The 22,228-nt window shown below is 34.6% G+C and overlaps 1 protein-coding gene and 1 long non-coding RNA gene across 5 annotated transcripts in view; one reads left to right on the forward strand and one right to left on the reverse strand.

Annotated features, from left to right (window-relative positions):
* The window catches only part of COL11A1 (collagen type XI alpha 1 chain), a 120,173-nt gene that overhangs the window by 15,733 nt on the left and 82,212 nt on the right, over positions 1-22,228 (reverse strand). For 3 of the 4 annotated variants that reach the window (XM_072342935.1, XM_072342934.1, XM_072342932.1), the window contains 13 exons: positions 19,455-19,562; positions 18,028-18,135; positions 16,955-17,008; positions 13,784-13,837; positions 12,970-13,077; positions 11,037-11,090; positions 10,050-10,103; positions 9,893-9,946; positions 6,672-6,725; positions 6,075-6,182; positions 5,833-5,886; positions 5,471-5,524; positions 4,256-4,309 (listed from right to left, as the gene is read on the reverse strand). In XM_072342935.1, coding sequence (XP_072199036.1) covers positions 4,256-4,309; positions 5,471-5,524; positions 5,833-5,886; positions 6,075-6,182; positions 6,672-6,725; positions 9,893-9,946; positions 10,050-10,103; positions 11,037-11,090; positions 12,970-13,077; positions 13,784-13,837; positions 16,955-17,008; positions 18,028-18,135; positions 19,455-19,562 — 918 coding nt within the window. The remainder of the gene's footprint in view (positions 1-4,255; positions 4,310-5,470; positions 5,525-5,832; positions 5,887-6,074; positions 6,183-6,671; positions 6,726-9,892; positions 9,947-10,049; positions 10,104-11,036; positions 11,091-12,969; positions 13,078-13,783; positions 13,838-16,954; positions 17,009-18,027; positions 18,136-19,454; positions 19,563-22,228) is intronic. The other variant, XM_072342933.1, reaches the window with a different exon arrangement.
* On the forward strand, positions 5,812-16,214 carry LOC140255388 (uncharacterized). The gene is made up of 5 exons (XR_011904472.1): positions 5,812-5,936; positions 8,631-8,710; positions 10,064-10,141; positions 13,786-13,862; positions 16,101-16,214. It is a non-coding gene; the product is annotated as an uncharacterized lncRNA (long non-coding RNA).

A 22,228-nucleotide genomic window follows, 5' to 3' on the forward strand; every position in this document is an offset into this window, starting at 1 on the left:
ATTCCCACAGTGAGAAAAATCGGAAAGTGCCATTATATGCATTAATAAGTAATAACTACTTTAAAATAATCTCATTTATCTCTTTACATTTTATTCACAGCATGAAAATTCTGTTCTGTCATGTCAGCTTTTTTTTCCTTCATACATTTTTAAGGGATTTTATAGCATCTAAAAGAATATGCATTACCTAGCACCTTAGACAGGATAAACTTAAAAACAAGCATATATTTTGGAACAAAATCGAAACAGAATATAAGAGTAAAATACTTATTTACATTTACAGTAAGAGTTTTAGACTCCCTTTTCATTGTATTATTTCTATTCACTAGTTCAAAAGATCTGTCATATTATGCCAAGAACAGCACATACTTTATTCTCTAAGTGAGGGATGGGACGTTTAATTAAAAATATTATATTTTACACACACACATATATATATACACATATATATATGTGTGTGTGTATATATATATATAAATATATATAAAATCCAATAAATATGAAAGAGAAAAAAAGCTATCAGATGACTAATGGTCATTAGGAATGAAATAAAGATGCTAACTACAAAGAACTCTCAGTAGTGGGTTTCCTGCTATTGATCTACAAAAGCTGTATTTAAGAAGTGAGACCGTGGTATTGAAGGATGATACAGAAATAGAATAAGGTATAGATGAAGGCCATAAGACAGGAGTTAAAATAGTCCATCATCACTCTGACTACCTGTTGCTCACATCACCCATCTTTCAGTTTCTTAAGGGTTCAATGATAAATTAGAAGACTTTTTTTCTTTCTAAACATAGAGAATTAGTGTTCAGGTTAGGGAATTAAAACTTACAGCTTCATTTGTAAAAGAAGCAGAATCTAGAATCTCATGTACTGTTATAAAAATGCCTCTCATACATATACTTAGTTTAGAAAACAAGTTTAATTTTCAGCCGGGGAAATACCTTTATTACAAGTAGCTACTTCTTGCCAACTAATGAGCAGCTTAAGGCAAAAGGAAAGTTATCAAATATGAGCTGATTTTCAGAATCTGTAAACTAACAACCTAAGAATCATCTATTCATTAATTGAACAGTTTGTAATATGGAAAAACAAAAAAAAGTTCTAAGGAACAGCAATTAAAAAAAAGCCAGTCATTGCCACTGACTTCTTTTTTCTTTATAAAAATAGGTGAAAAAGCTACACTAAAATACATCACTAAGATATTCTTAATTTTACAGGTATCCTTTGTGAACTCGAATCTCACTTTGATTTTACAGCACTTTTTTTGTATGACATTAATTTAGTCCACACCTTTTTCCAGCCTGACATATTTAATAGTCCGCTATTATTGAACACATACCTTGAAGACAATTCCACCAGATTTAATCTAATTCTGGAAAATTTACATTCATTTTATAAGTATTTATATAAAAGTATATTAAAATAATTCATTTGATTCTAATACTAAGCTTTCTCTATGGTGGAACTGAACACCTGCAGTATTGTATTCACCTTTTGGCCAACAGAGGTAGTTCAGGTTTTCCATCTAAGATAATGCAAAATGAACTGAAATACCCACGGTGGACTCTGGTTATTTGATGTTGTTGTCAACAGATTGTTCCCCTTTGTTCCCCTTGGTACTTATACAGAATGCAAGCATTAAAGGAGTTAGTTTTAACTCTTCAGAGTACAGAGAAGTTAAAAAGACCTGAACGTTGAAAGCCGCTTGCTGATTCTTTTCAACAGGAAGAACAATTTGCGTGAATACAGTACAAGTAATAATTTCTGATGCATATACTTGTAATTGTTTGGGTAGGTTACAATTTGCAGTGATAACAAGGAAAATTATTAGCAGCTGCATAAATAAACTCAGGAACATTTTAGAAACAATTGTTTTTTTGTTTGCTTTTTGTTTTTTTACATGAATTAATTTATATGCTCATTCTTTTCACTGCTCTCCTTTCATTCAAACTGATGTGTCAGTTACAGTCTACCTTACTTAAGAAACTAAATATGTTTGTGTGGTAGTTTGTATTTGAGAAATATAATCTCTTAATAACCCAGAAATGCAGCTGCATTTGAAGCAGCAGTGCTAAAAACACTGTGATCACTAAATTAAAAATACAGTGAATCAAGATTGCTAAACAAAGAGGGAAGATTCATTGTCAAACACTGCCAGTACCGCACTACAAGTAAAGCCTTCTGTAATGGCTGGTGTGGCACAGATGGTGCTTCTACACTGAAAGACTGCTAATTGCTATTTAACATGTCTTCCTCCACTTGAATTTTTGGAGTGTCTAATAAATTTTAGCTGACAAAAGATTTTGATATCAATAATTTACAATAATGCGTGGCTCACCAGCCTAGCTGCCATGGTGACTGTTAAGATTGTTACACTACAATTTGGATGTGTTGCCTTATGGAGAACAGAAAAGACAACAGAACTCATGCAGAAAGAAATGTGTCCTCAATTTTTCTTATATGAACCTATCAGAAATTTTGTTTGTTCTTCCATATTCAAGATTGTCATTAAAATATTCTAATCTGTAGTCTATAGCTACTGGCCATCTGACTAACACCATGACTCCGAATACAGTAAACCATTTCATCAGTCTGTTAAGGTAGGAACGTAGATTGCCATATTTGGTAGGTGCTTACTGTATTTTTAATCGGAAAAATGAACTTCAACACAGTACAGACTCCCTGAAAGCTTGAAACATTCAGGTACTCAGGTGATAAAGAATGACTCTACAAACTACTTGCTTCAGTATTCAGGAATTATGACTATGCATAAACTGGATTTGTATTAAAACATGTGACGTTATATTTGAATTTTTAATTTTATCTAGCTACAGAACCAATATGTTCTATTTATTAGGAATGAGCTACTGCCTTTCCATATAATAAAACAGGAAGTTCTGATTTGATGTAGAACAAACATACTAATTGAAACATGAAATGACTGAGTATGAGCAGTTCTAGTGATAACATCGTTAATACTACCACAATCTTTTAATATTATTATCAATGTTTTGCAAGTCTGTAGAGCAAATAGATCACTGTGTAGAACAGATAAAGCTAATGAGGCATGTCAGTTCACTCATGCCCATTACACTGAGCAATCTTACACATTTTCTTACATAGCTCTCAACTTAAATTCAATGATGCTCCCATCTTTTTTTTTTTTTTTTTTTTTTTTTTTTTTTTTTTTTTAAGTGTAAAAACAGCATCCAGTCACTGTCTGAAACAGACCTAGTGGTTGGGGCATCTACCTACTACAATTCTGTAAGTATATCATTTACTGAGTTTGATTAGCTGTATTGTAAAGCCTGTAAAGCTTCAAAGATTTTAGAAATAATGTTAATAATAAGCTTCATATTCTACAGAAATGTCTCACTGTTGATGTTAAACGTCAAGGGGATGACAAAGATTTTCACGTAAGTTGCATTTAAGCTATTCCATAGGCTAAAGACACAAAAGCAGTCACCTTTTTTCTTATTCTTGCTTGCAGTTACGTACCCGTGGATGTTGTGTTGTTATTACTCTCATTGACACTCACTCCAATCAGCAAGCTAGCAAAAATTCTGGTTCTTTTTTACCCTAGCACATACTGAATTCACTTGAGTGAGAAGATAAATCACAGCTACAGACAAAGAATACATTCTTCCCTATATGTTTTTGTTCTTGATGTTGATCATAGAAATTCTTAGCTCTTATGAAGAAATTACTGTAAGAGGACTGTCTTTAACTCTACTGAGATAAATGAGAAAAAATAATTAAAATGGCCATATGTGCTGATCTGTTGAGTGGGCTGAGTGTGGACTCTTCCACTATTTTCCATGTTCAGCCTGCCTGCATTTGCTAGATCCAAACTACTGAACACAAGATTTGTCCATTGTCAGTACTTCTCTGGTAACTGCAGTCTTGGCTGTAAAATCTCCAGATCTTCAGTTGCCTTTTTGATCTCAAGCTGTATACAGATGACTACACCAAACATACATTTAGAGTTATTTTTCTCTTGATGCTATATATTTTAACAAATCCATTTTTAACTGAAAGAGCCAGATCCTCATTGCTAAAATCAGATTAAATCCTTTACAGGACTCATGTTAAGGAGTTTTCTCTGCTGTTTGTATTTTTTATTTCTCATGTCATTAAAAGAAACCTTAAACTTCATGTATGAAGTATCACAACATGGAAAACAAATACTGAAATATTCTGAAACATTGAAACATGAGAGATGTAATAGAGACGAATAGAAATGACTCACTCTCTTTCCAGGGGGACCAGGTGGACCAGCTTCTCCTGAAGGCCCTGGTGGACCCTGCAGTGGAAAGCAAAAGGCTCAGTGGTAGTAATATATAAAATCATTTTCCTTCTTAAACGCAACAAACATCTGCAACATCTCCTTCAATGTACAGAAAGTAATTATCATGCAAAAGTGATACTTGCTTAATCAGCAAGTGCTTTTTAGAGTCATCTTTTGCAATTTTTAACAGGCTTTGTATAAAATGCGACTACTCTTTTTTTCTTGTTTAAAACAAAACATTTCATCTCTGGAAGTGGCTGCACAGAAGTAACGTATGGTGTACCGACTAACTCAATTAAGAGTATTTCTTGCTTTCTCAGGTGCTGAAGTTGTTACTTTTCCTGTAATTTTTACTAGCTTCTGTAAGTTAGCTGCCCAATAAGTTGCCTTCAATTGAAAATATTTTGCAATGACAGCCATTTGTCTCCTCCACATTGGTATGCTATGATATTCTTTTAAATATTTCAGGTCTACTGAACAGTTTGCTAAGTTTTTCTTCATGAGCACAACACTCTAAAAGCACTTTAAACTGAAGTTAGATATATAGATGCTCATCCTGAGCTTTTCAATTTAAACCCTGGTTTATAACTTAGTTCTAACCATATGTAGCATTTTCTTTCACATTGTATTCCATCAAGTATTTCCCTGATACTCCAAAATTCCAGAGCTGTAAAGGGACTTTCCAAAAAGGAAGCCCTAGCTTTTTGCAGAAAAAATTAAATTCACAATGCTTTAACATGGGAATCTCCAGAAACTTTGAGTATTGATTAGCATTGCTTAGGTAACTCTTAGACTTCACATGAAATACAGTAGAAATTCCAAGATTTAGATTTCAGTTCATAAAGTGAGCTAAGGAAGACTATTTGGCTTCAGCATTACTTTTTTATACTAAGAGCTGCTGTCATTTTAATGCATCTTTGGCACAAATCTTTAACAAACTGTTTATTTCTCCTTCTAAAAGAAGTTGACCTCTTGCTTTTGACTGTATCTATTATACAGGTAATTCATTCTAGTTCTACAAGGAAATAAGGAGGTTTTTCAGTACCAGACAAAAAGGATCTGTTTAGAAAATATTTGTTGGGTATGAATTTATAGAAAATACTGATTCAGCAACAGGTCCTTTCTCAGCACAGGGGAAAAGACGTAGCCAAAACAAAATGACAGAAAAAAACTCACCGGTTGACCAGGATCACCATCTTCACCCTTCTCTCCACCAACACCATCTTGACCCTACAGAAATCATGTGAAAATAAAAAAAAAAAGATACAAAATTCAGATAAATTCAGTAGCTTAGTTTCTTATATGAATATAATAACACTAATTTTTTTTTTTTTTCAGAGAATTTTCCTACAGACCCTCATTGTCAAAACTTTTTAAAGATTTCTGATTTTTTTTAAGTAGGATTTAAGAAATATATGAATTGCTGAAGCAATAACTAACAGGAAAGACCTCCTTTCCAAACCAAGAAGAGATGGGGGAAAGTGCAATTGAATGCAAACCAAGTCCAGGACCTAAAACTGCTTTTCAAGTATACTTACAGCTGGACCAGGCTCTCCAGGGGGACCAGGATCTCCAGGAAAACCAACCGGACCCTAATTAAATCAGGAAAAAAACAAGGAAGATGCCATCAACAGAGAAGCAGGTAACAGCCATCAGAAAAATTTTGTTAAGAATTTAATAAGTTTAGTTCAAATGTAGAATTTAATCTATAGTTCTATATGTAGCACAACTTCAGCAGTGTTTCACTGTGCTTTGTGTTAAAATTATCAAGCTTACTTACTGGGTTACCCTTAGGCCCATCATCACCTGGAGGTCCTTTAGCACCTGGTGGTCCAGCTGCTCCAGGTGGACCAGCCTCACCTTTTTCTCCCCTTTCACCTTTTGGACCCTATAGAAGACACATGAACAAAAAAATATTGCCAACGACTTGAATGGCTAAAGAAAGATTACAGTGGCAAAACTGTTTTTCAGATCTGTGCAATGCTGTTGCACATTAAATGTCGGTACATGAATGGGAAATTAGGCCCTCAGCCTCAGACTGGAAAACCTCTTAACCTCAGGTCTGTGTGCAAACATCTGCAACCAGACGTGAGTCTGAACCTATTTTGCATCAATGAATTTCTTCTATTGAGAAGAAATATGCATATCAAAGCTAGTACTCTTTTAGGAAGTCTTCACAGCTTTGTCACATCTTACTATAAGTTGTGGCTATAGTTATAAGGAAACAAATTGCATTTTAAAAGAGTAAGAATGTTTTTCACTGAAAATTTAAACGCAATAGCACGAGTAATCTCATTAGATGTTTCTTAAAGTAAGCACTACCTTACGTCTTTGTTTACTGTAACACAGATTAATAAGACAAAACCAAGAGACTCACAGATGTTCCAGATTCCCCAGGAGGTCCAGGGTTACCAGCTTCTCCAGGTTCGCCCTATAGATGTGTGAGGATAAACTGATGAGTCACTAGGTAGAATATTTGTATGAATTTGCTTCTATTATTACATATATTTTGCATGCTTATTCATGGTAAAAGCTTACAGGAGTTGTCTCTTACTGACTCTACTTGAAGGCAATTGGGATACATTTTTTGTAGAACTGGAATTTGAAATTTTAGAAACAGTCTTTCAAATGAAGCTTCTAGTGAGACAGGGAGACTAACTTTCCCTTCAGGCTTTGGAAGATATTCCCCTTTATTATCCCATATATTGCATATTTCCTGTTTGTCTTTTTTCCTTTCTAGGCACAGAAAAGCCAAAGAAGTACAAATATATTGTGTGTGCGTGTATATATATATATATATATATTTCTCTCTATTATAATATATACTGTTGCTTGGAGGCAAATGCTTATGAATATGATAATACTAATTTGAAATTAACTCTAATAGAGTGGAAACATTATTGCTGGAGCTACTCTTAAAAGAAATAATTATATAAAGAAAAACATAGAATAACATAATAGAATAAAGTTAGTAAAGCTTTCATCGGAGGTCACAAATGAATATGATCTGTATTCACTGGTGACGGAAATTATTTAATATATGAGATGGCTTTGAGAAGAACACCATACAAAGAAAATCTATACAAAATCTATTTATATCTCTATATAACTATCTGTATTTAATATACATACATATATACATATACACATATATATATATCTACATGTATACATATTTTTAAAGATGATATTCAAAATAGTAGAGATGCCCTATCTAGTGGAGTCTACAGTGTAGACCAAATTCAGTACAGCCCTTCAGTAGAGGCTCTCCATTGAAGGACTAATTGAGTGACATAAGACACACCTGATTGTGCCAGGTTTTGCCTGAGAAGCACCCCTGGCAGTATAAATCCCTTTTATGCTTCTCAGAGAGTAAGTTCATTTCTGCCTTCCTGACAAGCGATATTTTAATTTACGATTCACACTTGATTTGAAAGCGACTCTTTACCCTGTCCCTTGGCAAACTCATCTTCATTTTGTGGTATCTTGCAATGAGAGAAGAGTTGTTATTTTTCTGACTTATTGACCTACACAGTCAGTCAATACCTCTGGAGAACACAGTGCTCCTGGGATCTCAGGGATCCCTGCTATAGCACACAAGTTGAAACTGGCAGATGGAGGCAGCCCACATGAGCTCACTACACAGTAAAACCTCAATAAGCAGCAGTGTGGAAGAAAGCAAAAGTAGAAGGGCAAGGAAATGTCAGGATGTTCTCCTCAAAGGGTGTGTGTGGAAGAGTCACTTGTGTAAAATGAGATCAGTTAGAATTTAATCTGACATTAATCCTTTAAAATCATATATGGCTTTATAATAAAGATGTGACTCTTTCCATATGCAGTCCTTGACAGAATTTCAGCAGCAATGTCTTTAACAGAAACTCTCAGCTACGAAGCATCATGTCATTTCATGACATGTTTTGCTTTAAAAAGTTCCCTTGTATTATATGAGCAGAATGATTTGTATCAGGACAGTAGTTTGGAAGTCTTTATTTATTTATTTTATAAGTCTTATATTTATTTATTTTCTAGAAATTATTACAATTTCTAGGAAGCTGTCCATTGAAAGCACAGAGACATAGTGGATGGAAAGCTATCACCTTTCAGTTAATTTCTGGAACATGGCTACTGATTTTCTAAAAATGAGAGCCCCTTGCAATTGACTGGGTAGTGAAAAACTTGTGGTTGTTGGTAATTTGTCAAATATCAAATTATCTCCTTCTAGTTCAATCATTCAAATACGAAAATGAGGAAATCTGTTTCACTACTCAACAGTGACACTGAATGCCAAAATATTTTTCCACATTCTACTATCAGCAATGCATTGTATTATCTACAGTGTAGGTCTTTCCTGGAAGGGATGCAGAGGCCAAAGCATACTGACATAATAGGAAAAGCATGAGGGAAGAGGAAGAAAAGGTATGTTGTGTTTAAAAGCCTGAACAGTTTTCCCATTGTGGGAACACCATGTGATGTGAATGACTCACAGAAACAAAATCCTCCTCCTGATAAAACAACTCTTTATTGTTGGGAAATAGATTTTATAATCTAAATTTGCAGAACTCATTAAATGGAACTGAAATTAAAAAGGAAGGTATCCTAACTAGGAAGAGATATCAGTCACAGCCTAAGATTTGAGAAGGAGGAAAGTAATTAGAAGAAATAAAATCTCCAAAATAATATACTGGGAAGTTTCTCAATATGAATGCAGACAATATGGGAAATAAGCAAGAGGAAATAAAAATGACAAGCAGTGATACAAATTGTTCTCAAATTAAATTTAGTGGTTTGCTTATCACAAATGGGGATTCTAAATCACATGGAAGAATAGTGAGGGGAGGAGTAAGAAGTTGTAAAGTCAGTGTCTTTACAGAATGACTGGAACGTAATTAGAATGACAGAAATATAATTTGATTGTGAAACAATAGCAACTAAAGATGTGATTGAAACCTACATCCAAGTTCCTACTGACTTCAACAGGACACTATATTACACAAGATTGTTTTTAAAATAGCAAATTTCAGCCCTGGATGTAATGTTCTCACAATAAGTTTTCAACCACCATAAATCATACTCTAGTCTTTGACTTTATTGGACTTGCATATATTTCTATGAGAAATAAATATGTATTGATATTTCAGTTCTTTTTCACATCTGACATGTTACTCTACCACTGATACAATTAGGTAATAACTTATATTCTTAACATTCCAGATAGAATACCATAAACCCTTCTAAGGTACAGCTGTATAAAATGAAATATACTGTTGAATCCAATCATGTTTCTGTAAACATCAGACTGTGAAACTAAGGAAATTACCACGGCCTGACTTACTGATCACTGATAAGGCTAACTCTTCTCCTTGAATCTTTAATACTTTTGTGATGTAAAATGTTAAAGAAAAGAAACAAACACAGTTATTCTGACATTAGAAATATAAGTATATATAAGTATATATAAGTATATCTTGATCACTATTAATAATTATTAAGTCACTGAAGGCACTGTAATATGTCTGTGTAGCACCAAAGAAGAAACAAAATGTATATTCCTATTCCAATGTCTTCTTTGTCTAGAAATAATATTATCAATATTCTCACCTTTTCCCCAATACCTCCAACAGAGCCAATTGAGCCTGGGGGACCTTGTGGACCCTATGATGATACAAGATGTTAGTAATTCCAAATAGAATTATCCCAAATATATTACTTATTACTGAATTTTAAAAACAATGTTAAGAGAAAAACAGATTCTTACGTCGGCTCCATTAGGACCTTGGGGACCTCTTGGACCTGGAGGACCGGGTGGACCCTGTATCAAAGAGACAATTTGGTATATTTTTAAAAAAGGTAAGATAAATAAGATGTGTGTTGTTGATGTTTGCCAGTTAGAAACAATCTTCAACTTTTAGAGGAATTCTAGTCTTCAGAGTTCTACATAAACAGCTGAACTGCTGTCCATTGCATGAGTTCAGAAGGGATCCCAATTTATGTGGTACCTGAATTGAAAATGTTCTGATTAGGACTCATGAGGACTGATTTCATGAACTGTGTTTTCCCTGCATGTTTACCTACATACACTTTCCACTGTGCAAGGGCCCCAGAGTACCTTATCTACCTGGTAACCGCCATGCGATGGTATTGCACCATGATGACTACAGATGGGCAACAATTAAAAAAGGCTGGCAAATATTGGATGCATGTGTGTTAGGTAGACAGCTTTCATTCCAGTCAGGACCAGCCCAGAAAGCATTGTCACAGCAGTATAACAGTTCAACAAATTCAGTCTCAAGGTCACCTGGAGAAACAATGTAAATATAGCAAAATAGTGTTTACTAGCTTTTAGCCTGCAATTATAACACCGTGGAAAAAGTGCAACTAATCCTTGATGGTATGGTAACAAAGCCCTGAATTTCCTATTTCAGAACAGCAACTCTGATTTCTCCAGTGCAGTAATCTCTCCTTATTCTCCTTCTTTTCCAACCCTTCTTGCCTTGTCCCATCAGACACATATAGCTATTTCCAAGTATTTTCTTATGTTATGCAAATCTTGATTTTAAAGATGAGGAGATGGATTCAGGAATGCAAAATAAATCCTAGATGTAGCTCAAAATACACAAAAGAAAAAGTTTATGGTCAGGTAGAGAATTCAGGAGTAGCTTATCAAATGGTGAGCTTCTGAGAAAAGACAGTAATACACGGATAATATTTATTGCAAGAATGACCAGCAGGGAAGAAAACTCACCATTGGGCCCACATCACCATTTTCACCTTTCTCACCTGGTGGGCCAGGCAACCCCTAAAAAACAAGGAAGAAAAGAAAAACACCTGTCATTAGACTACCTGAAATAATGAGATGTAAATCGATATGAAACAATACAGGTAAGATCCACATGTGAAACTTGGGTGGGGGGAAGATAAAGGGGGGGGGAGAGGAAGGAAAAGAACAAAAACCAAAACTTATTTGCAATAAATAAGTCAATACATAAAGAGAGTCTTTCATGTTATAGCAAATGCATTATGTAGTCTTGAACTGTTTAAACAAGATGAGACAGAAAATCAAAAAAATAATAATAAAATAACGTACACATAAATGCTATCTAGGGTGGCTGAATTCAGGAACATTGCCATCGTTATCCAAACCCCAAGTGTGTGTTTGGATAATATGATTTAGGACATATAAATGTCAACAAAACATGATTGATGCAGCACAGTGAAGTGGCATGCAAAAATATCTAAACTACCTCAGTACTGGAAGCTGTAAAACTGCCTTAGCAAGGTGTCCAGTGGAGGTAATGAATCCTGCTGAGAGGCACTGCACTGCTTTAATGCAAACATTCTTACAAAGAAAGAGTCCAAGTTTGTCTAGTAACAAACATCGAGAGAAGGAAAATGAAGATGATGCTAATACTGATTCTAGTATAACGTTACCCAAGCTAGAAACAACACCACCCCTAAGCTGGGCATTCCTAAATGTAGGATAGAATTATGGCTTCTGCATCATGCAGAGTACCCTGAATCTGGAGTCAATAACATTACAGTGCTTTATATTACATTAAGATCTGGTTCCAAGTTTCATCTCCAGTGTTCTGCTGTTTTTAACATATCTAATTCTTACTACCAGATTGGAAAGTGTAATTTGTTGTCTTTGCTACAAGACTGTATAAAAATTATGAAGTATAAACATATCAAAGCTGTACCTATTTGTCAGCTGCCCTCCTACTTTGACACAATCTGAACCGTAGAAAGGCTTGTCAAAATTCAGAGGTGTAACTTTCCTAAAATAACATAAGTTTCAGTAGTCTACTGTGGTGAAAATGTGGCTGACATATCAGTGAATTGTGGTTGTTGTGAAAGCCTATTTACTGTTAAATAATCCACTCATCAAATAACACAGCTGTTGTTTTTATATAGACCTTTGCTTGTTTTAAAAGTTAAAATCTCAGGCCCTGATTTTGCTAATGTTAATATAAATATTAAAGTACATGTTGTACAGTTTGCAGAGGATGTATTTATGAAACTTCAAAGGCAATTAAACATTTACTTGATATTTCTGTCTTCAAAAATTCTCAGAAGCCATTTAGTGAAAACTTATTGTAATGCAGAAAATTTCTTACTGATTTAATGGCATGGTGTTTCATGCAATATGGATGCAGCAGTTCCTTTTGGCAAGAAGTAGCTGTTTGTCATTTTATATTTTAGTATTTAAGTAAAATTGCCACAAAGTGATTATGAGATCACTTAAATATGCTCATAGGTTTGAAAATTCTCTTGATTTTCAACTCTTTCTGTTAGAAGCCCCTTTTTTAAAGAAACAAAATTTTAGAAGTAATATTTTATATAGTAAGGAAATTCACGGCTAATAAGTATTCAAAATGCATCATTATTACCTTTATAAACAAATTTATTTTCATGTAATATCCACTTTAAGTACTATTGCTGCAATCTAATTGAAGTGCAATGTACTTACCATGGAATATTATATGTATTATATATTAATAATATATATTTTTTTATTTATAATACTATATGTAATTATATATTAATTCATGAAAGTGAAAGCTGTTAATCCCCAGCAGCTCATTGTTGCTATGAGAATTGCATTCCTGAATAAAACAATCTCCTGATTTCTCAATAACACTTTATAAATAGAGGGTAAAATCAGTTCATGAATTTACCTGTAAGCCAATAGGGCCTGGAGGGCCAGGGAAGCCTCGAGGACCTTCATCACCCTTTTGCCCAAACATTCCTTGCTGACCTCTTGGGCCTGGCTCCCCATCACCTCCCTATTTGGAAAGAGCAAGAAACAAAAACATCACAGGTCTGAAAACAGAAGAAACTCTTGTGTTATCACTGGACAAACAACTAGAAGACTTCTCAGAATTAGCCCTAAGTCTAGTCACTAGAAATGTATACACCAACCTGACTGAATGAAATCTGTTAAACAAATGAAATAACAGACTGCATCCTGGTTTAATATAGATAAAACAATACAAGTCTCCCATGAATTTTCCCTGAACACCTGAACTGCATAAACATTGTAGCTGTTGAATACCTACACATTTAGTAAAATATGAGTAGTACACAGTCTGACCAATATTTACTGCTGAAAAATTCAAAAGTTGGAAAATAAACCCACAACTTTGTACTAGGTGAATTTTAAAGAGAGCATCTCTTTTAACTGCTTTTATATCAACCTGATTTTAATACCAAGTGATACAAAAAAATATCAGACAGGGTGTCGGAAGGGATGGTCTCTGTTCACTTCTTATAATATTTCATTTTTAATAATGAAATTTTAATAACTAATAGCTGTGCAGCCTCATTTATAATGAACAACTGAATTTAAGGGTACAATGACACAACTGTTAGTAGCGATCCAAAATCTGTTCCTGAGTTAAGTAGCACAAATTACCATGTAGTTCTATGAACTCTGAAGTATCAAATGAATTTTAGCAACATTGTGATTTGCTCTGAATGTGGTCTACTTACAGCTATGCCAGGAGCACCAACAGGACCCTGGAGACCTGGTGGACCTGGAGGACCCTGCAACAAGCATTCAAAAGAAAAAGTGAGTGACTGAGGCATCTGGAATGAGATAAATAGCAAATATATTTGCATGATCAAACGTGATTGTTTTTATGTTTCTCCATAGAGAATGTAATGTTATTCATAAGTCTTTTCCATTCATTACAGATAAGCAGTTTGTTCAGCTCTCAGAACTCAGATTTGCATGTCTATAATAAACCTTAAACTGGCATTCATTGAAAGTGCTAATATTTGTTTTTGTTTTTGTTTTTGTTTTTTTTTCTTCAAAATTAAAACTATCAGACCTTTTAATGAGAACTAAATCATTACCTAACAATTTACCCGTAAATGAAATACGCGTTGACTGGATTCGTGTTATGAAATTGTAAATATTTTATTGTGATAGCACAAAGTTTGTTTTGACATCTAATACCGACATTCTAAGCTCTTTTTGAGCACTGGAAGCCACATTCTCTTTGATATTATTCCTCTTTTCTGGAGCATGGGAAAAAAACTTATCTCAGAGGAGCTCCTTAATTTTATCAGTTAGTCTTCTTACAGAACAATAACTTTCTAAGGAATACCCTCCGTATTTTAACAGTCTGTTACACAGATGCGATAGAATGATGAAATTTAGACTTGAATCAGGGAATTCAGGATAAAAGTTTATGATTGTTGAAATGGTATGCTGGGTTGAATCTGGCTTTTTTACCAACTAGAGAGATTAGACTTATGAAGAGTAGAGCTCAGAAAGCATTGCGTTCTGCACAGGTTCAATTCTAGCCTGTCTAATTCAGGGCAGAAGTGCACTTGAATTTGTTTGGATACCCTTCTAGGGCTACTGATAAAATATTGCACCCTTTGCAGAAAAAATAACTTAATTCTTGCAAATTATTTCTTTCTTTGGATTCTATGTGTATTTTAAACATCTTATTTTCTAGGTAGCTGGACATTTAAAACAAAATATTTCTTCTCTTTTCTAATGGCCTTTTTTTCCCATATAATGGCAATATGAGAAGTAAAACTCTCAAGACCCTATTGTGAAAAACCTAAATTAAAGGACTCCTAGGAATGCTCCTGTAGCTTGGAAGGATTGCCATGAGAAAGGGAAATAGCATGCATGAATTTCAAGAAAATATTGGAACGCCCTTCTACACATTGCAGGCATCGATGCCTCTGCTTCTTCCTTCACTTTACAGGGCCCAGAACAAAACTTACATGTTTCTGATCTCATTAAAATACTCATTTTGATGTGATGTACTGTTTGAAAGTACTTTGATATCAACTAATTAAAAATTATTTGTTACATCCAGATTCCTTTTCCTATTGCTTTGCAGAGCAAATGGAGAGAAACTTGTAAGAAGTGACAGTTGATAAAGGCAGCTGTAGTAGCAGGGAGGTTCTGATTTGTTGACTACAATCCATAAGTAGGATATGCAAACAGTATATTTTGTTATGTATAGTACAGTTAAACTTAAATTTGTGTTAGATTCAAAAAGAGAACTCAGAATATTTCAAGTTCTTCTTAAACAGGGAAGAGGGAGCAGTTTTTCCTTGCTCAGTGTCCTTGCTGTGATGAGACTAAATAGCCACCGAGGATTTGATGGGTGTGCAGGTACTGTAAACAATCTACTCTTTATGTCCAGTCATTTCAGAACTGCATACTTACTTCCTCTTCAGAATCTTTCAGAGGTGACTAAAAAAGCCTTTCCTCTGCCTTATATACATCGTCAGCATGTTGAAAGAAAAGCAGGTTTGAAATAAATTGTGAAACAGTCAGGGTTGAATGAGTGCAACTGAGAGCAAATAGGATTCAATACATAGGACTTCAAACAGAGTAAAATCCATGCCTTCAAATGAGCAGACTCTAACACTGGATACTGTATTTCATGGAAAACATGTGGTGTTTACAAGTGCCTTACACCTTGAGACTGAGAATGTACATGATACATTCTCAAATGATTATACTGCAGACACCTTATTTGTAAAGCAGCTGTGTGGGAATAAGTTCAAATACATTAGTATTCAGAATGGAAACAGTGGTCACAGTCAGTGACCGCTCAGCATAACTAGCAAAGCTATAATGGTCTGAAATACAAAACTGCAGTGTGTATTTTTTCTGATTTCTCTGATGAACATCTTGATGAAGAAACATGTCAAAGGTAAGAACAGAAAGATGCATATGAGTGTGCGCAGAGTTTAAGTGCAACTTGGCCATGACTTGCTTCATACCCTTCCTCTGAAACTCCTCTTTAAAACCTGTATTTATCTATTTATGCAGTGCCTGTAATGTAATGGATCTCTTCAGGGGGACAAAGAAAAGCTGAAGATATATCTTTGTACTCCACATCTGGTTTGCTACTGCAACAATAAATAAACTAAGGCAGATTTTCAGGTAACTAAGAAGTCCATCATTTTGAAAATGATTATTTTAAATGCATTCATTTGATAAATTATTTTTACCAAGTTAATCAAAACTAAAACAGCTTAGATTATGCAAGAGTAGTTTTAGTTCTGAAGCAGGATTTTCCAAGCACCTTGGTTAGATGTAGGTTTTATGGATAAATAGGTTTTATAATAGAAGTGCTCTCTCATTGGTATATATATTACATTCCTTGTGTAAACAGGGTATTGCAAGTAGTTTATTATAGCACTTGTGATATGATCTAATGCAACAGGATTGTGAAAAGTACATATTCAGCACTGAAAACTGCAGAAGACTTTCTTTCTCACATAAATAATTGAAGTAGAAAACCCTTGTCATTTTCTTCACATTTTATCTTATCACAGGTTTTCTATAGAAATATCATAAAACTGAATTGCTTGAAGCTGTATGCTTCTTCCTACAAAATATCATTTGATTTTATGGAAGCCATAAATTTGCTGTGGATTTCATAAGTAATCTACTTTTATGATGCTCCATATACAGTTAGCTATAACAAGCAGAGTGTTTTCAAGATAGCAAGTGTGCTTAGTTGTGATTAATTCTGTGTTGTGTTCTGACTTTTGCTAACAGAAAACTGGTGTAACAGAAGACTGAATTTTTGCTTACAAAACAAAACAGTGAATAATTTATGCATTAATACATTCATTTATTTATGAAGAATGAAATGGGCAAAGGACTTTGCTACTCACGTTTTCTCCCTTGTCACCTTTACTACCTTTTTGACCCGGTTCACCAATTTCACCCTGTAATTGAAAGTTAAAGTTCTTGTTTAGAATGGTCTCCTTCACACTTAGCTGACTCCAATATCACAGTAGCTTTAAATGTTCCATTTGATATGATTATTCTGTGTTTTATGTTGCAGTTTCAAGCATGAAGGCCTAAAGTAGGCAATTCTGCATCAATCAGTGGTATGTCATTTTAATCCAGCGATTGACTGTTATACTGCAAGGGCCCCAAAGACTTGGCTTTGAAGTGTGGTACTCAGATCTAAATAAAGGAGATGTTACTCTTGTCACCCCTGGTATGGTCTTGTAACAAAAGTACTGTGATTTACAGACTTAAATGTATGTGATCGAATACTTTTTTCTCAGTGCAGTGTACAATATTTCAGAATTTCAGTATGATTCAAATTGCTAGGAAAACATATCAGAAAAGCATATCTTATACAATAATAACAATAATAAAATTAAATTAAATCACAGAAAATACTCTTCATGGGGAAAATTACTCTCATGCATTATAAAAACAAACCTCAAAGTCTTTACCTTTATCCCATGCTGACTAAAAGAACACTGCTGTATTTAGTACAGATCCTAAAAGTTGCTGTGTCCTGAACTCTGCCAAAAGTTAACAGAATATCTCTGCTGCAAACATATTTTTCTGACACCCTCAATGTATTACTAGTGATTCTGAATCACTGTACACTATTGAGAATCCTTCAAACTTCTCATTCAAAAGATCAGTTTTCTAAAATACTCAAAAATCTATTTTGACATCATTGCCTGGATTTATTTTGCCACACTTTGATCTTTATTCATTTGCCAGGATGCTAGCTCTGGAACACGAGTCAAAGTGTGTCATGGCATCTGTATCTGAATCATCTGATAACAGGAAGGTTCTTTTTTTTGCAGTATGTAGTGGTAGTCCATAGGGGAAGGGATGAGTGGCTCAGTTGCTGTATTTATTGTGAGGAAAGCTACATCTAGAACTGTACTTGCAGACCTTCTCAGAGATGTACTAATGCCTATTTATAAAGATTCACCTTGTCACCATCTTCTCCAGGAGAACCACTTGGACCAGCAGGACCAGGAAGTCCTACAGGACCTTGTACTCCATCACGTCCAGCTGGACCTTGAGGACCTTTTTCACCCTGGTTTTGAGGAAAAGAAAGTGTTCCATGTTATCACATTAAGCTTTCAGTGCAGGTAATTATATTAGCTATATGGCAATACAGTCCCAACTGCACCCAAAGGTGTTCTAAGACAGCAGGACAGCACTAGCTCTTCTATGCAAGAAGAAGCAGGAGTGAATTCACTGCTGTGCTCCTCACTCCCCTCCAGTCTCTCACAACTCCTAGAGAATGGGTTGACTAATATTTAATATCATCATAGAAAATATAAAGATCGTATTTATTACTACAAGTCTTTTAAAAAAATAAATGCATACATACATATATATATACATGTATTTATATATATATATATATATATGCTTAGGCATGCCGCTGTAGCAACTGCATTACTAAATGGGTAAATTAATTCCAGGTTAAAACTTGATGACATCTTGTCCTAACTCAGACCTATGAGTGCATGCAGGATTACAGCTGTGATACTCATACATATCTTCTAGAACCTTATCTCAAAAATAACTTATTTCATGATGAATTTCAAGTAACAAAAGCCTTTGCTCTCAACAGTTGCTGGCATTGTTCGATTTTTGTTTTTTTTTCAGTGTTTTTTTCTTTTATTATTATTAATTTTTTGCTGATGATTATTTTACTTTTTCTTTGCCGTTCAGAGTGTTCAAAACCGTAATTTCATTTCAGGAAAGTATATTCTGCGGTGTGAATACCTGAGTTCAGGAACCTAAGGGAAATGATATTACCTGAACGTCTGTAAAACTGAACTTGTAAATAATTAAATTGTCTGATTTTTTCTTCAAGCTATATTAAATCCATTTGCATAGAAGAATACATATGAATGTGTATGTCTTAAGATTACTGTAAATGGTTTCGCACTGCCAGAAATACTCTCTTGTAGAGGTGTTATAAAAGAAGCAAAGTTAGAAATGAAAATAGCAGCATAAAATGATTATAATGTATGAGGGACGAGTACAACAAAACATGTAAAAAAACACAGAAGGAAGCAATAAATTCTAGAAAACATATCAGAAATTTATACCAAGTAATAATGGAAGCTGAGGACAAATATACCTGTGCTTTAATGCAGAGTGTCTATATACTAAATATCAATGAAAGACTGATTCGAACATCTTGCTTGTTATACTCTCTCACTGTTGGGATAATAACAAGCTTAACACATCTTACGTGTTAGAGGGTATGGCAATAAATGCTTTACTATTTAATTAATTTTATACATTTAATAGGCAAATACTCATGCGGTAAAAAGTAACGCTCTAAAATGAAAAGTCTGTGCTGTCACAATTTTGTGCGTCTCTGTGATTACTTACAGGAGCACCCTTTTCCCCTGCAGGGCCTGGAGGACCCTGAGGTCCAGGACGACCTGGTAGACCAATTGGACCAGCAGTTCCTGCTGCTCCGCGTTCCCCTGGTGAGCCCTAGGAAGAAAGAATAAGAGAATTCTGATTTAGCAGTGTTTTTCATGACCTTGGTCAACATTTCACATCTTTGGCCAGAGAGGAGATACCTGTACTACTCAGTGAGTAATATCTTCTTTGCATCTTCTTTTCTCATTATTTTTTTTAATATCAATTTCTGTCTTTAAAAGCGAAAACCTACCAACCAAACCAAACCAAACAAAAAACAACAACAAAAAGTCATCTGCGGAATAGAACAGAATGCTTTGCATTGTATTTCTCTTATACAGACTATAAACTCATTAGTGACCTCATTTTATCTGACTTTCTGTGAAGGCATATGCAATTATAGCTTTTGTATACATTATGCGGTTGTAACTATAATTTTTACTGATTGTTAACAAAATGCTCAACAAATGAACATTCCCACAAGTGAAAAATGTTACAGATAGAGGAAGGTAGCTCCAGGTAGCTCAGTGCTGATAATTGGGTAGCCTATATGTGGCATATTCTGAGTCCAATTTGGGCATCCTATCCCTAGATGGGCTACTGAAAAAGGACTGTTTGACATTACAAAGAGCTTTCTCCCATCAGCACTCCATGCAGTAGTATGAGAAGGGAATAAAACAAAATTAAGGCAAAGACAGCAGACAAAAGAGTGCTGTTAAAAATAAATCATGAACAGCAAAACAAAACAAAGAAAAACTTGTTCTGGAGTGCATTCATGCATCTCTTTCTTTTGTCCAGATCCTTCTAAGCACAGTAGTTGGCACACACAGAACTTGGAGCAGTCATTTGTTTGGTATGCTTGCAGATCTACGCACTAGACAAACAGATCATATAACTGACTATATATGCTAGTTAGAAGCAATTGGTATTGGCAGGGAATTGGAGGAAGATCACCCAATGGCACAAGTTCTCCTGTTACAAATGGCAAAAGAAGCACCCACTGTAATTACAATTATGCATGTACTGTCTGTTGGCTAAAAATAGATGCAAAAATATTTTAGGAATATTTGATGTACACAGTCTGCTTATACTACTGAGAAAAAAAGCACACAAAATAATTGTGGTTTAATTATGGTACTTGTAGATGTACTGAAACTTGGTATTAAGGGCATCTGTGCTTCTTATTCACTAGAAAACACTTTCAAGATAAGATGTTAGTAATTAAAGATGAAATAGAAAAAAAGTAAACCACCACTTTGGACCTATGGAATACTTTCAGGTCAGCTTGGTTCTGTTTCTGTCTCAACTGGCCTTTGTGAACCACAGTGAATTTAAAAAGGATCTTCTCAAAAAAAGATTGGAAAACAATATGCAAAAAGCTATGAGCTTCCTACTTGATCCTTTCTTACAATGACTATATTTAACTTAGCTGGAAATGCAGCCCCAAAAGGAATAAATCTGTGATGTGAAGCAGTTTATACTGTACTCCTATATATATTTTATATATCTATATCTCTATGTATTTTTTTTGAATAAACCTCTCTGAATCTCTGACACTGAACTCAAATTAACTAGTACTATTAGAATAGCTCCTGGAATTTCTCTATTAATTTAGTGTCACAGGAAAGGAATACAGATCATGAGAACTGAGAAAGTTCCAGGATTTGAACCAAGATGTGGATAGTAGAACTAAAACGGTATCACATACATCCTATAAGTAGAAAAGTGGAGCATCTGAATTTAAATTCAAATATATGTATAGGAGAATACAGACAACTGTCGTGAAACAGGTTATGTTTTTCATTCGCAGCCTTTCATGACACATATTTATCAGAAACTGTGATGGTATTGGCACATGTACTGTGTGAATATCCTGTCTGGGAAAGGGGAGCATGCTGAAATGTCAGGTATGCTTGCGCTGTCTGGTTTCATTGCACCTGAGCTAACCAAATGCTTGAGTAGTTAGCCCAGCCTTGGGGCAATCCCTAACAGAAAATTCTGACATGACCTTTAGAAAATAGTTTGGTCTATGCTTTCTTGGTTTTGTTTTATCTTTTCTTCTAAAAGTTCAGGTTCTTCATATGGAATGGACTGATAATTCTTTTTGACTCCCTGTTATTTTCCATTTCATTCCTAGTTTAATAATTAATCTTAAGAATTCACATACCAAGTATTAAGAAATTAAGAAATAAAGCTTAAAAGTGTTCTACAGTAGATCTCTTCCAGTAGCAGATCTGGAGCCTAATAACCTAGAAATAATCCAGAAGCACAGAAGTTGTTGTTTGTTTGTTTTTCCTGCCTGTTTAATGAATTCTAATCTCAGAATGAGTTGTCAGGAAACACGAAAGCCTTTTTTAATGAAAAACATAGAATTTCAGCTCCTCCGTTACTTTTTTGGCCAACAAGAATAGCAGAGCTGACTTATTTTTTCATTTCAATTGCACAGTTACGGACAAATGCACTGACAAGATAGTTGTCAAAATCTACATTTTTCAAAATCTGAATTTCTATTTGAAGTTTAGTGTGGGCATCCAGTGCATCACTGCCATAAAAATAACAGAGAACAGGCGAGTTGAAGTAGGTATTCTACTTCAAATACCTGTCAGCGGATTCCTACTACAAACTGCAGTGAAATCGGTAGCAGAGATATAAAGAATGAAAGTTGAAACTAGAAACAAAATCTAGATGTAAACAACTGATGAGCACAGTACCGTGTAGCAGAAGACACACTCACGCTA

This window comes from Excalfactoria chinensis, chromosome 8 (genome assembly GCF_039878825.1).
Source record: "Excalfactoria chinensis isolate bCotChi1 chromosome 8, bCotChi1.hap2, whole genome shotgun sequence".
Lineage (NCBI taxonomy): Eukaryota > Metazoa > Chordata > Aves > Galliformes > Phasianidae > Excalfactoria > Excalfactoria chinensis.